Source organism: Hyperolius riggenbachi, chromosome 11 (assembly GCF_040937935.1).
Source record: "Hyperolius riggenbachi isolate aHypRig1 chromosome 11, aHypRig1.pri, whole genome shotgun sequence".
Lineage (NCBI taxonomy): Eukaryota > Metazoa > Chordata > Amphibia > Anura > Hyperoliidae > Hyperolius > Hyperolius riggenbachi.
Window position 1 is genome coordinate 244299772 of NC_090656.1, and position 13891 is coordinate 244313662.

Consider the following 13891-nt stretch of genomic DNA (forward strand, 5'->3'; position numbering starts at 1 on the left):
ACTTTTTATGTGTTAGGCCTGGTTCGCACTGCAAGAGCTTTTTTAGCGCTAGTGATATGAAAAGCTCTTGCTAATGCAATGTTATGAGGGGTTGTTACAAAATCGCATCGCTGTAGTGAGAACACACATAGGATAACATTAGCAAGAGCTTTTCAAATTACAAAGCGATCAGAACAGAGAGTGTGGACCAGCCCTTATCTACAGTTAAGCTGACCAGGACTCTACTTGTCGAATAGGCTGACCTCTCCCACAATGCAGACACACAAGGATATACAGTACCTCTTCTTTCTTAAAGGACTTCCGAGGCCAAATGTAGGAAAAAAACTGAAAAAAGTTATATACCTGCATCAGTTTGGAAGGCACGGAGGACGCCGTCCGCGCCCTCCGTGCCGTTCCACCGGGTCCCCGCCGCTCAGTAGCCCCCCGAACGGCTTACGTCCCGGGTCGGGCTCTCCTGCCTGTACAAAGATGGCCGCCGGAGCTGGCAGCGACTGCGCAGCTCTAGGGCCAACCCCTCCGATCCACGCTACAGGAAACAGCCTGTTACGTTGGCCCTAGAGCTGCGCAGCTGCACTCACGGCTATGCGGACTGCGCAGCCGCGGCCAGCTTCGGCGGCCATCTTTGTAGAGGCAGGAGAGCCCGACCCGGGCCGTGAGGTCGGGAGCCGTTCGGGGGGCAGTTCATCAGCAAGTGGTCTTAGTGTATTACGTGATAAAGATGCTAATCCTGCATTAAAAACTTGCAAAACTTTTTCTGCTGTTATGGTTTGTAGTTATTACATACTTTAGGAGCACTGGCCCTAGTGCCAAAGAGTTGCATGCTGGGAGTTCTTTTTATCTATAATATATTCCTCCTCTTCCATTTATTTCCCTGCCAAGCTGCTTATCAGAAACACCCCCTGATCACTTGTGTTTACAAGCAAGGCTGAAGTGACTCAGTGATTGGATGTGCAAATAAAAAAAAAAAAGACAGTGCAGTTCCTAGTATACACCTCAGTGGGAGTGTCTGAAGACTCTGGGAGGAGGGCAGCTAATGACTACACAATGAGCAAGAGAAAGGAGGGGGGAAAACAAAAGTCGGGGAGGATATGATGTCAGCATTAACTTGGCAAGATGGCCACTGCCTAGAATAGAATTTTCTGCTTTTCCTTTATAAATTTCACAGGAATCAGTACGTGGATAGCACAATACATCTGTTATGTAAGTAGAAGTAGTATTTATCTACTTATATATGTGTTTTTTATTTCTAGGTTAGCATGGGTGTCGCTTGTTCTTTAAAGTAAATCTGTAGAGCTCTATAACAAAAAAAGTTTAAAAAACTTGCCTATGGAACGGGAAGTCTCTGGATCCTATTGAGATTATAGTTGTACCATTACCTCTATGTATCAGTCAGTGACCTGCTTCTGTTTTATGGTTTATTTGCAGGTGGTCGAAGTTATACTTCGTGGCTTGGTGGCTCGTGTCTTCGGTCGTTTGGGTCAATCTGTTTGTAGCACTGATTTTAGAGGTGAGTTCTCACATGTACAGCGATACTCTGTATACAGAGTGTACTCTTACTTTTACCGGACGAGGTAGGGACTGTAGGTTTTTAAAGTGTACCTGAGATGGTACACTGCCCCCTAATTTTACTTGCCTGGGGCTTCCTCCAGCCCCATGAGCACCGACATCCCTCGCCGTCCTCTTCAGCCCCTCATTCTGGTGCTACGACCTACGCACTCTGCTGCTACTCTCCATTCTGGTGCTATGACTCGCCACTTGCGCACCCCTTGTTGCGCTCCGTCCCCTGGAGTGTTCTGCGCCTACGCAGTAGTACTGCATGCGGTTGTAGTGCTAGTAATGTACAGGTGCAGAATGCTCTAGGGGACGGGAGCGCGCGCGGCTAAGCCGTGCATGTGCAGAAGCCCATGACTGACCGGATTACCTGGAGTCATAGCACCAGAATGGAGGGGCTGAAGAGGATGGCGAGGGAGGCCCCAGTGCTCATGGGGCTGGAGGAAGACCCAGGTAAGTGTACCATCTCTGGTACACTGTAAGTCTGGACACTGCCCCACCTCTTCCCACTGTACCTCCCCTCTGCCTCCAGTGTCCCCTCTGTGTTCCCTCTGCCCCCTTGTGCCTCCATTGGCTCTCTGTACCCCATTGTGCCAGCACTGTGCCCCTTGTGCCTCGACTGTGCCCCCTGCCCCCCCCCTGTGCCAGCACTGTGCCCCTCTGTCCCCCCTTGTTCCAGCACTGTGCCCCCCCCCCCCCCCCCCGTGTGCCGGCACTGGCTCCTCTGTCCCCCCCGTGTGCCGGCACTGCTCCTCTGTCCCCCCCGTGTGCCAGCACTGTGCCCCCTGTCCCCCCCCATGTGCCGGCACTGCCTCTCTGTCCCCCCTTGTGCCAGCACTGTGCCCCTTTGTGCCTCATTCCATTCCGCTCCCCAAGCCCACAATATAGCGCATTTGCAAGCTGCTCACCTCCTCGATGGGATCAGGGGGCCATTCATAAATTTTGAAGCAGGAATTATAACTTATCTCCCTGCATTATTTTACCATCAATACTTATTTTTCCTATGCATACTGTAGTAATGTGCCTGTGTCTCCCCTTCCGATGAGTGCAGCGGTCAGGTCCCCTTCCTAGCAGGTGCGGCGGTCAGGTCCCCTTCCTAGCAGGTGCGGCGGTCAGGTCCCCTTCCTAGCAGGTGCGGCGGTCAGGTCCCCTTCCTAGCAGGTGCGGCGGTCAGTTCCCCCTCCTAGCAGGTGCGGCGGTCAGTTCCCCCTCCTAGCAGGTGCGGCGGTCAGTTCCCCCTCCTAGCAGGTGCGGCGGTCAGGTCCCCTTCCTAGCAGGTGCGGCGGTCAGGTCCCCCTCCTAGCAGGTGCGGCGGTCAGGTCCCCTTCCTAGCAGGTGCGGCGGTCAGGTCCCCCTCCTAGCAGGTGCGGCGGTCAGGTCCCCCTCCTAGCAGGTGCGGCGGTCAGGTCCCCCTCCTAGCAGGTGCGGCGGTCAGGTCCCCTTCCTAGCAGGTGCGGCGGTCAGGTCCCCCTCCTAGCAGGTGCGGCGGTCAGGTCCCCTTCCTAGCAGGTGCGGCGGTCAGTTCCCCCTCCTAGCAGGTGCGGCGGTCAGTTCCCCCTCCTAGCAGGTGCGGCGGTCAGGTCCCCTTCCTAGCAGGTGCGGCGGTCAGGTCCCCCTCCTAGCAGTTGCGGCGGTCAGGTCCCCCTCCTAGCAGTTGCGGCGGTCAGGTCCCCTTCCTAGCAGGTGCGGCGGTCAGGTCCCCCTCCTAGCAGGTGCGGCGGTCAGGTCCCCCTCCTAGCAGGTGCGGCGGTCAGTTCCCCCTCCTAGCAGGTGCGGCGGTCAGGTCCCCTTCCTAGCAGGTGCGGCGGTCAGGTCCCCCTCCTAGCAGGTGCGGCGGTCAGGTCCCCCTCCTAGCAGGTGCGGCGGTCAGGTCCCCCTCCTAGCAGGTGCGGCGGTCAGGTCCCCCTCCTAGCAGGTGCGGCGGTCAGGTCCCCTTCCTAGCAGGTGCGGCGGTCAGGTCCCCCTCCTAGCAGGTGCGGCGGTCAGGTCCCCTTCCTAGCAGGTGCGGCGGTCAGTTCCCCCTCCTAGCAGGTGCGGCGGTCAGTTCCCCCTCCTAGCAGGTGCGGCGGTCAGGTCCCCTTCCTAGCAGGTGCGGCGGTCTGGTCCCCCTCCTAGCAGGTGCGGCGGTCAGGTCCCCCTCCTAGCAGGTGCGGCGGTCAGGTCCTCTTCCTAGCAGGTGCGGCGGTCAGGTCCCCCTCCTAGCAGGTGCGGCGGTCAGTTCCCCCTCCTAGCAGGTGCGGCGGTCAGGTCCCCCTCCTAGCAGGTGCGGCGGTCAGGTCCCCCTCCTAGCAGGTGCGGCGGTCAGGTCCCCCTCCTAGCAGGTGCGGCGGTCAGGTCCCCTTCCTAGCAGGTGCGGCGGTCAGGTCCCCCTCCTAGCAGGTGCGGCGGTCAGGTCCCCCTCCTAGCAGGTGCGGCGGTCAGGTCCCCTTCCTAGCAGGTGCGGCGGTCAGGTCCCCCTCCTAGCAGGTGCGGCGGTCAGGTCCCCTTCCTAACAGGTGCAGCGGTTAGTTTACCTGCCTTATGAACACAGCCACAAGGTCCCTCGCTGGTCTGCGGCAAGGGTGGGTAATTCGCCCTTTATCGTTACCTCTGGCCATGGAACATTTTACAGCAGAGTCCCTGTTATCCATAGCTTGGGCAGCCGGAAGTCGCAACTAACCGGCATGCCTGAGTGAGCAATGGGAACCCTTTTTTTTCAGGTGTTCCGGGGGGATTGCGTTGCCTCAAAATACTCACCGAGCCTCCAGCGAACCTCCAGTGACGTCCGACATCACCTCGCGGCTCCTATCGGCTTCTGGCGTCTGTGCAGGCAAGTCAGCTGACGCTCCAGCTTTCATGCCTGGAGCCAGAAGCCACTAGGAGCCAACGAGGTGATGTAGGACGTCGCTGGAGCTTTGGTGAAGGTTTGGTGAGTACCGGTATTTTGCTTGGGGGGAGATTAGTGCTTTTTTGGCCAGTTGCTCAAGCAACCGGCAAGCACATGTATCCGACATCAGATGATCCCCGCCGGTGCTGAACTCTGAGGTCTCTGCTGTATTACGTTTGATCCCATATCTCAGGCAACCTGCATTGTACAGACTTGTAACTGTTGTCTTTCTTCCCTCCCATGTTGTAGAATTTCATCCATAAGTGGGATCGCAGCTACAGCCATTCCTTCACCTCTTCCCAGCAAGTAGAGTATCACATGACCGTCCAGCTGATGTTCAGGTGAGAGTCTGAGCGTTCACTGTAACCAGGAAGGTGGTGCCCTTACCTGCCTTGTGAACAGTAACAGCGGTCATACACTTATAGATTGCCACCAGATTCGAGCATCAGATGCCAGTCTGATCAAATCTGACTCTATCTGATGTGTGCCAGGCAATAAGGGTGACGGAACTATCTACTGTGTGCCAGGCAATAAGGGTGACGGGACTATCTACTGTGTGCCAGGCAATAAGGGCAAAGACACACTGCACAGCGCTTTCATTTTTACAAACATGCTCCCGTTGACTTGCATTAAAAAAATCACTGCAATTTTGCTGCGATTTTTCCACGATTTTAATGCAAGTCAATGAGAGAGCGTTTTTAAAAACGAAAACTGATCGAAAAGCATGTCTCTGCCCTCAGAACAGATTTTCAATAGATTTACGAATGAAATCCATAAACAAAGTCTATTGAACTGCAGCATTTCACTGTTTAAAGGAGAACTACAGTGAGAGTGATATGGAGGCTGCCATATTTATTTCCTTTTAAGCAATACCAGTCGCCTGGCTGTCCTGCTTAGCTATCTGCCTGCAGTAGTGCAAATCACAGCAGAAACAAGCATACAATAATGTTGGAAACACCTGACCTGCCGCATGCTTGTTCAGGGCTGATGGGTAAAAGTATTAGAGGCAGAGGATCAGCAGGGCTGCCAGGCAACTGGCATTGGTTAAAAGGAAATAAACATGGCAGCCTCCATATACCTCTCTCTTCAGTTGTCCTTTAATCAAAAGCAGTGCTATGGGCTGTCGATCTGCCACCGAACGACCTCAATTTTCCGTCAGGTCCAATCAGTCTATTCGGCCAAAAATCAATGTAATGGGCCGATTGCTGCATCGATTCCTAGCTGAGTGATCGAATTGGCTGGATATCGACGGGAGATAACGATGAGTGTATGGCCACCCTAATGATTGCCTGTCTGGTTTCATTGTCTACTGCCTAGCTTATCTGCATGTCAAGAAAATGTCCGCACTATTGTTTACAACCGTTCAAGGAATACTGAAAAATGAGTGAAGGTGTCCATACACCATTATATATTGGGGCCCGTTCGACCTTCCGATTATATCATTTTATTGAATCTGAAGAGAATCAGTGCCGTATCTGAAATCAGTCTAAGGGATTGATGGAACATGCTGGAAATGCTTGTTTGGTTGCACAAAGGTAACAGTGTTTGATATCGTGACGCCCGTCGTACCCGACCGACCCCGGCCACTGTAATCTGCGCAATTCCAAGGCCCAACATCGGAGGTCTGATTCTGAAGGTCACTTCTCTACAATCTGCCTGTCTACTACTATGCCTAAAGAGGGAGGAGGCCTTCCACTCCAAATATTGCCAACATACAATGCCATTCATACCATCTTTACCAGATGTTTTAAAAACAACCTTTAAAGTGAACCAGAGGCCAAGCATCCTCATGTATTTTACCATATATATCAGTGGGAACATGAGAGAAAACACCTACCCTGCTCTCTGTTTCATTCTTCGCTGCTCAGCCTGCTTGTTATCAGCCCTGATAAACTCCTTTGCTAGAATGACTCAGCTATAATTATTCATGAGCAGAGCCAGAAGGGGGCAAGCTTGGGCTTGAAAAGAAACAAGCGAACACAGACTCCGCTGTAATGATTCCTGAGCAAAGCCAGACTGAATGCTCAGTTGGGGATTTTATCAGGGCTGATGAGAAGCAGGCTGAGCAGTGAAGGATGAAGCAGAGAGCAGGGTAGGTGTTTTCTTTAATGTTCCCACTGATATATATGGTAACATACATGAGGGTGCTTCCTCTCTGGTTCACTTTAACCTGCCTGGCGCTCTGATTCCCGCGGCGCTAAGGCCGCGGGAACGTTTTTTGCAATTTTTTTTAAATGTATCATGTAGCTAGCCTAGCGCTAGCTACATGATTCCCCCCTCCCTGCGGCATCCCTCCCACCCCTCCGATCGCCGCCAGCGCAATCACCCGTCCGGAAATCCCGTTCTGAACGGGATTTCCAGGAGGGCTTCCCCCATCGCCATGGTGACGACCGTCGTGACGTCATTATGTCACAGGGAGTCCCGATCCACCCCTCAACGCTGCCTGGCACTGATTGGCCAGGCAGCGCACGGGGTTTGGGGGGGGGGGGCGGCTGTATCGCGGCGGGTAGTGGCGTATCGGCGGCGATCAGGCACAACACGCAGCAAGCAAAGTGCTTGCTGCGTGTTTTTAAAAAAAAAAATTATTCAAATCGGCCCAGCGGGGCCTGAGCGGCGACCTCCGGCGTCTCTGGACGAGCCTAGCTCATCCAGAACGCCAGGGAGGTTAAAGGGCTAGTGCACACTAAAATCGCTGTTGCAATAGCTAGCGCTTAGCGATTTGCAATAGCACGTTGTGGAACCATTAGCAGTGAGTGGAGGGGGCGTTCCTGAAGATGGGCCCATCATCGACGTTCTGCTCAAGTCGAATATTTCGGCTCAGGGTTGCGCTGGAGGGGGAGGAAGGAGCTGTGACTCAAGTCGCAGCACCACAAATAAAAAAAAAAAGCATTAAAAACATGTAAATTTAAAACAAATTCAGGGGTACTGTAAGCTGGGAACACACATGAGATAAGTCATTTGAAAAGAAAGATCTGCAGATAATCTTTGTAATAAAAAGCTTACAAAAGACCTCCAAAGATATTTGTGTCTCATGCTTTCAAATCCATCCTGGTGGATTGAATCTTCAGACGATTGTTCGTTAAACAAGGTGTGTATGAGTAGGGATGGTCAATGTGATGCAAATCATTTTGAGTTCATGCAGGATTATGCAAATTTTGCATGCCAATTTATGCATCTTGAAAATGGACCAATTGAAATTTTACCTCAGCAGGATTTGACTGGTTCATTTTCAAGCTGCTTAAATTTGCATACAAAATTTGCATAATGCTGCATCAATTCAAAATGTTTTTTGCATCTCACTGACCCTCCCTACGTATGAATGAGATCACCAGATAGTCCTTAACTTTTGTGTTCACAATGCGAGTCTGAAGTAGGAGGAAGTAAATGGACTACAGAAGCGGTTTGTCTGGTATTTTGCATTAACTGATCTTTCTCTGTCGTTCAAACCTTCCTGACAAACCTCTGCAGAAGTTTGATTTCTCGTTTTGAAAAGATTTTTATCTGACGTGTGTAGAGGGCATTAGTGTCTCTCATTGTCCATAACTGCTGCCTAGGCATGTCCTGAATAGCTTTGCTTTGATGTATTTGCATCTGTCTGTATTCGCAGGGAAGATTTGGAGGAACCGACAGACGAGGAACTGATGGACAGATTGTATCATCACCCTCACCTCCATCTCTCCAGATGACCCCTAGGCCTGAGTGTCCCTGGTGGGGAGATCACCCCACACGGCCAGACCATAAACCACTTGCTGCTTTTATAGATGTGAAAGACGATCGGATGACGATGGAGTGTGTGAACTGCTAACACTATTCCTTCCAGCCCAAAGACTGCGACCGTTCCTCGCCACACAAGTGCCTTTCTGACCACTACGATTGCCTGGAGCTCTACCGATGACCGCAGGCATTCTGCTGATGAGAACATGACTCTGACTCAGTCACAGGATGCATTAATGATGCTGAAAAAAGGTTAAATACTTATGGAGAGGGAAGTCTCTGGACCCCACTGAGCCTTCCTGGTCTTATTTTTTGTTAGAGATAAGCGCCACAACCAGGGTTCCCCAATGACCCTTAAAGAGACACTGAAGTGAAAAAAAAAAATGATATAATGAATTGGTTGTGTACTATGAATAATTACTAGAAGATTAGCAGCAAAGAAAATATTCTCATATTTTTATTTTCAGGTATATACTGTGTTTATAACATTGTTTGTGTTTGTAATTGTAATTGTACTGTGTTTGTAACATTGCATCACTCTATAATATGTGCAGATTACACAACACTCAGCATTCAAAATGATTTTTTCAGAGCAGTCTGTGAACTAATGACCTCTCCTCTGGCAGAGAAAAATAAAACTGTTCACTTATAGTTAATAATAAAAGTCAGAAGACAGCCCTCTCCACGACTTTGAAAGGCGTAGAGATTAATGGCTTTTTTGTATAGAGATAACAACTGAAGTTTCTTAACTCTTCCTGTACTGGAAACAATTAGACTGATGTATCTGATCTTAATGTTTTATTTCTTAGCTGTGCTACACATACAAATCATAATATCATCATTTTTTTTTTCGCTTCAGTGTCTCTTTAATGCTCAGAATAAAAACCAAAGTTGGAGCTGCTCCTTCTGAATACAATCTAGACGACTTTAAGAGAAGGTAGCGCTTACACAACCCAGCTAAAATTTAATTTAAATGCATGCCAGAGTAAATCTTATGAGTCCCAGTCCAAATTGATTTTCCTATGGTTGTGTGCTTGAAATCTGCGTGTATTCCACCACCACACCATAAGGTAACAGATTCACCAGATTTTAAGACCTTTTAAGAGAATTGCATGTGGGCCATTGAGCCGTATGCAGTTCAATTTTTTCTCCTGAGTTTTCTCCGTTTCATCTTCGATTCAAAGTAATTTTTAGCACTTTGCAATGGAAAAAGTACCACAAATAGGTGAAAAATACTGTCAAAAATTATTTGGAGTGTTTGCTTGCTTGGTGGTCATTTAAAAGGCATTTTTTTACAAGCTGTGAGAGGAGAAAACTAGGAGAAAACTTATGAGAAAAAGGGAACTGCCTATGGGCCCTTGTGTCTTTGACTTCTGCCTTGATGATGTTTTAGCCACTAGAGGGCACTGTGTTATACGGACAGTCTGCAGTGTAGAGAATGTAAGGGAGGCTGCAGAGAATTTTTGAGTGCGGCAGCAGGAGACGGCAAGAAAAAAACACAACCAAAATCACTCCAATTTTTGGAAACAATTTGAATGTTTTTCACCATTGATTGTGCTTTATATTATGTAATAATTTCAGTCTGTCATACACTATTCATGTTTCTTATAAATTTTGGTCTGAATTCCCCCCGCAGATAATTATAGAAAAACAATTGAATTCTCAATTGAAAAAAAAAAAAAACTATACAAATTTCTATACAATTCATTATTTTATTGAATAAACGGTAAATTCACCGGTAAAATGGCCAAGTTGATCCGCCTGGCAGATCGCTTGCGAGTCGGGGTTTACTGTACACAGAAGCCTGTTTATCGGTTGAGGCAGTCATTAATGGCCGACTTGGATCATGCCTGTGTACATAACTATAGTGTTACCCGCACCGATAAGCAATTACAGCCATAAAACTCTTTCCTGGCAGAAAAGGGCTTCTGAGGGCAGGGGATAGATACAAAAAGCTCAACAGTTCATGTATTTCAGCTCTGAGACACTTAATAGACTGCCATTGAGCATACACAATAAGACATTAAATCTATTTTATTATCATAAAATGAAGCCATGGAATATCTAAAAATTTTATTTTTAGGAGTAGGAGGTTAGATACAATTGTTTATCTTATCGGTTTATTTTCACCTCAGGTGTGCTTTTAACCCGATCACATATTTTTCCATTGCGTGTTGAGTTTCTATTGCCCAGGTCTGTCACAAGTCATTCTTCCATATGCCTAATCTTCCGGCCATTGTAACTGATAAAACTGATTGTTTCAGGGGACCTGTGCTGCACGTCGCATGTACATACCCAGCCAGCTGATAGCCAGTAGGCAGATTGCATTCCTAAAGCCTGTCTATATGAAGGAGAGCAGGGCTAGTGCTGTGAGTTCAGCATTGCCCCGCCTGTCTTCCCTCCCTGTTATTCCCTGTAGAATAGCAGTGTACTGCCTCCTCCCCTTTCCTCCCTGGTGCCTGATGGACACATCTGCACATCTCCCACATGTATAAGGTCAGAACTTCCCATAGAGTAACCCCATCTGGCGTGTTCAAGTGCGCCACCTAGTGTTAATGGATGGAAGCTGCGATTGGCCTTGTGACATGTCAGGTTAACTGTGGGGGGTGGCGGTGGAGGAGGCTGCTCACCACTATGCTACGGGAGAACCACCGTTCTGCTATCATACTACATGGAGAAGGGGGAAATTGGCCAATCAAAATTTTTTTCCCCTGAGTAAATATTGGGATATTTCGCCAAAACCATTACCCAATGTCGGATTTGCTGTTCTGTTTGGACCAGGTTCTTGGTGTGATTTCCTTACATTTTACAAGCATTCTCATTTAGCGAAGGGGCCGCGAAGGACTAATGTATCGTAGCACTTTATATGGCATTTTTGTTGTTTTGATTTTATAAGGCGTGAACTGCACTTTTTACAAGTTGAAGAACCACTGCAGCAAACATTGACATTCGGTTATCCCGATAGTCATTCATGTAACAGAATAAAATCCTCAGGATACTTTGTGTGAAAAAATACTGAGAAATGCCACTTATCACTATTCGAAAGCACCTTATTGGTCACGTGGTATTATTTTTATTATTTAGTATTTATATAGCACTGCCATCTATGCCAGTATATTGTCTTGTCACTACCTGTCCCTCAGAGGGGCTCACAATCTAATCCCACTATAGTCATATGTCTATTTATGTATCGTGCAGTGTATGTATTGTAGTCTAGGGCCAATTTAGTGGGACGTCCCTTAACTTATCTGTATGTTTTTGGGATGTGGGAGGAAACCAAAGTACCTGGAGGAAACCCACACAGACGTGGGGAGAACATACAAACTGCCATGGCCTTGGTTGCTATAACAGCCACAGGGATCTTTCTTTTCGCTTGGTTGTTTAAGGCGGACCCAAGCTCTTGCAAAGAACGCACTGATAAGTGTTCATTCCACATAGAAATGGTGTAGAAATCAGCTGCACTGAGCTGTTTTCGTTTTAGTTACAGTTGAGTGTTACAAGTTTGTAATCAGTAGGCTCGCAGCGCCTCAGCATTAGCTGTACAGGAAAAGACAGATGCTTTAACCCTTCCTTTGTTCCCTGAAAGTTCATCTAGTACATTTTCAGGGCTTTTGGGGGGATTTCTGTGCACTGTAACAAAGATTTTTTTTTTTCCTCTGATTGTTTTCATACTGTGCCTAATCTTTTAGAGTAGAGAGGAAGTTCTGAGCTCAGATCCACTTTAAACCTGTAAAGACTTTGAGTTGCCGTTACTTCTGTGAACATCACTGCTGTAGGGAAGAGCTGGCAGTTGGAAGTCTTGTCAGGTGGAAGATTCCAAGTGAAGAGGGGGATCCTCGTACCCCAACAGAGCAGGATCTGGTAGGTGTTGAAAGTGGCTTTCCTGATAATAATTATATTCTGTATCTGTTCCATGAGTGGCTGTAGTAATGGCAGAATGTCTGCGTTTTCGCTGTAGTGGCCCGTTGAGGGGTGGATGCAATAGATGGTCCTTCTCAGGACGTGAATGTTGTATTTTTGTATTGTAAGAAATTTCAAAAACTTGTGGACCGATGTACTGCAGTAAGAATGGGGTTTTGTTTTTGTTCGCAAAGTCTCTATTTGTATGTTATATTTTTAAGCAAAATCATCAATAAAATATTTAAATATTAACAACAGCGTGATTTTAATTTGGTTTGTTAACTGAATAACGAGATGCTGAAGGTATAAAACGATTAAACAGTTTAAATTGAGACTTGAAAACATAACCTGTAAATGAGAGGTAATCGCTTGCCTCTCCAGCAGATACAGTTCAACTGGAAAATATTTATTAAAAAAAAAAATTGACAACGTTTCGCCGGTCATGGCCTCCTTCCTCTGGTCAATACAAAAATACCTTAGCAGCATAAGGCCTGGAACCCACTAAATTGATTTTTTGAGTGTTTAGGGAGTGCTTTAAATCGCTAGCGATTTCCCTAAATGCTCTGCCAATGTAAATAAGTAGTAGCAGTAGGGTATTGTACCGTGTTAGCCATCAGTAAAAGCAAGAAGTTTTAAATCAGGATGATACCATTTATTGGCTAACTACAAATGAATAAGAATAAACAAGCTTTCGGCCTTGCAGCCTTCGTCAGGTTTACATCCTGTTAGTTTGCAAGCTGGTGGTACAGACAGCTTATATACATGCAACATCAAAAGGAAAAACAGATATTTTTTTCAAGCATAAATACATCATTAAGATGCCTTAATACAAACAGACCATCTAAATGGGGTAAGATAAGGATCCTTGTTTACTTTATTGCTCACAGACCTGGTATTAGGATTGACCCAGAGGTATCGTAAATTCTTAGTTCACAAGTTCAGCTAGGGTGGCTGAGACAGTTCATATATCATCAATCTCATACCAATATAGAAAGTTGTTGTCCTTATTCAGACCCTTCTGCACAGCTTTGAAACAATTTATAAATTTTGTTTCTGCTATTAATCGGTCATTTGACGTTTTGAAGCCGCCCTTCAGGGCAGTGACACGAAGATCATCCATGCTGTGTCCGTTGGACCGAAAGTGTGTAGCAACTGGGAGTCCAGATTTGGTATCATTAATAGTGTGCCTGTGTCCATTCATACGTTTGCGCAGTGTTTGTCCAGTTTCTCCCACGTACATAACATTGGGGCATTTAGCACACATGATCAGATATACCAGATTGGTGGAACCACAAGAAAATGTACCTTGTACTCTGTACGCCTGTTGTGAACCTGGTATCGTTACCCTGTCAGTGGAGTAAATGTGTCTGCAGGTCCCACATATTTTTTGTCGGCAGGGTGATGTTCCGTTTTGTTGAGGCCTATTCAAAGAGCTCCTGACAATCATCTGTTTTAGATTGTGTGGTTGCCGATATGACAAGAGTGGAGGTTTAGGGAATATCGTTCTCAGTCTGTGATCCTTGTGTAAAATGGGATGAAGTTCCTTAGCAATCCTCCTTAAGATTTCCAGGTGTGGGTTGTAGGTGACAACCAAAGGGACATGTTCCTCTTTCTGGTTTTGCTTATATTTCAGGAGTTCAGTCCTGGGGATGTTGCTGGCTTTCCTGATTTGGGCCTCAGCCATGGGAGGACTGTAACCTTGTTTAATGAAAGTGTTCTTAAGGTGATCCAGGTGCTTGTCTCTGTCCATCCTGTCAGAACAAATCCGGTTGTACCTTATAGCTTGGCTGTAAATTATAGAGTTCTTAATGTGCTTGGGATGAAAACTGTCATATCTTAGGTATGTGGGACGGTCTGTAG

The 13891-nt window shown here is 47.4% G+C and overlaps 1 protein-coding gene across 1 annotated transcript in view; it reads left to right on the forward strand.

The window, feature by feature from the left end:
• Positions 1-12286, forward strand: part of TPCN2 (two pore segment channel 2) — a 131471-nt gene extending 119185 nt beyond the window's left edge. The window contains exons 23-25 of the mRNA XM_068261638.1: positions 1426-1507; positions 4667-4758; positions 8025-12286. Of these exons, the coding sequence (XP_068117739.1) occupies positions 1426-1507; positions 4667-4758; positions 8025-8103 (253 nt within the window). The 3' untranslated portion in view covers positions 8104-12286. The remainder of the gene's footprint in view (positions 1-1425; positions 1508-4666; positions 4759-8024) is intronic.
• The last annotated feature ends 1605 nt before the right edge of the window (positions 12287-13891 follow it).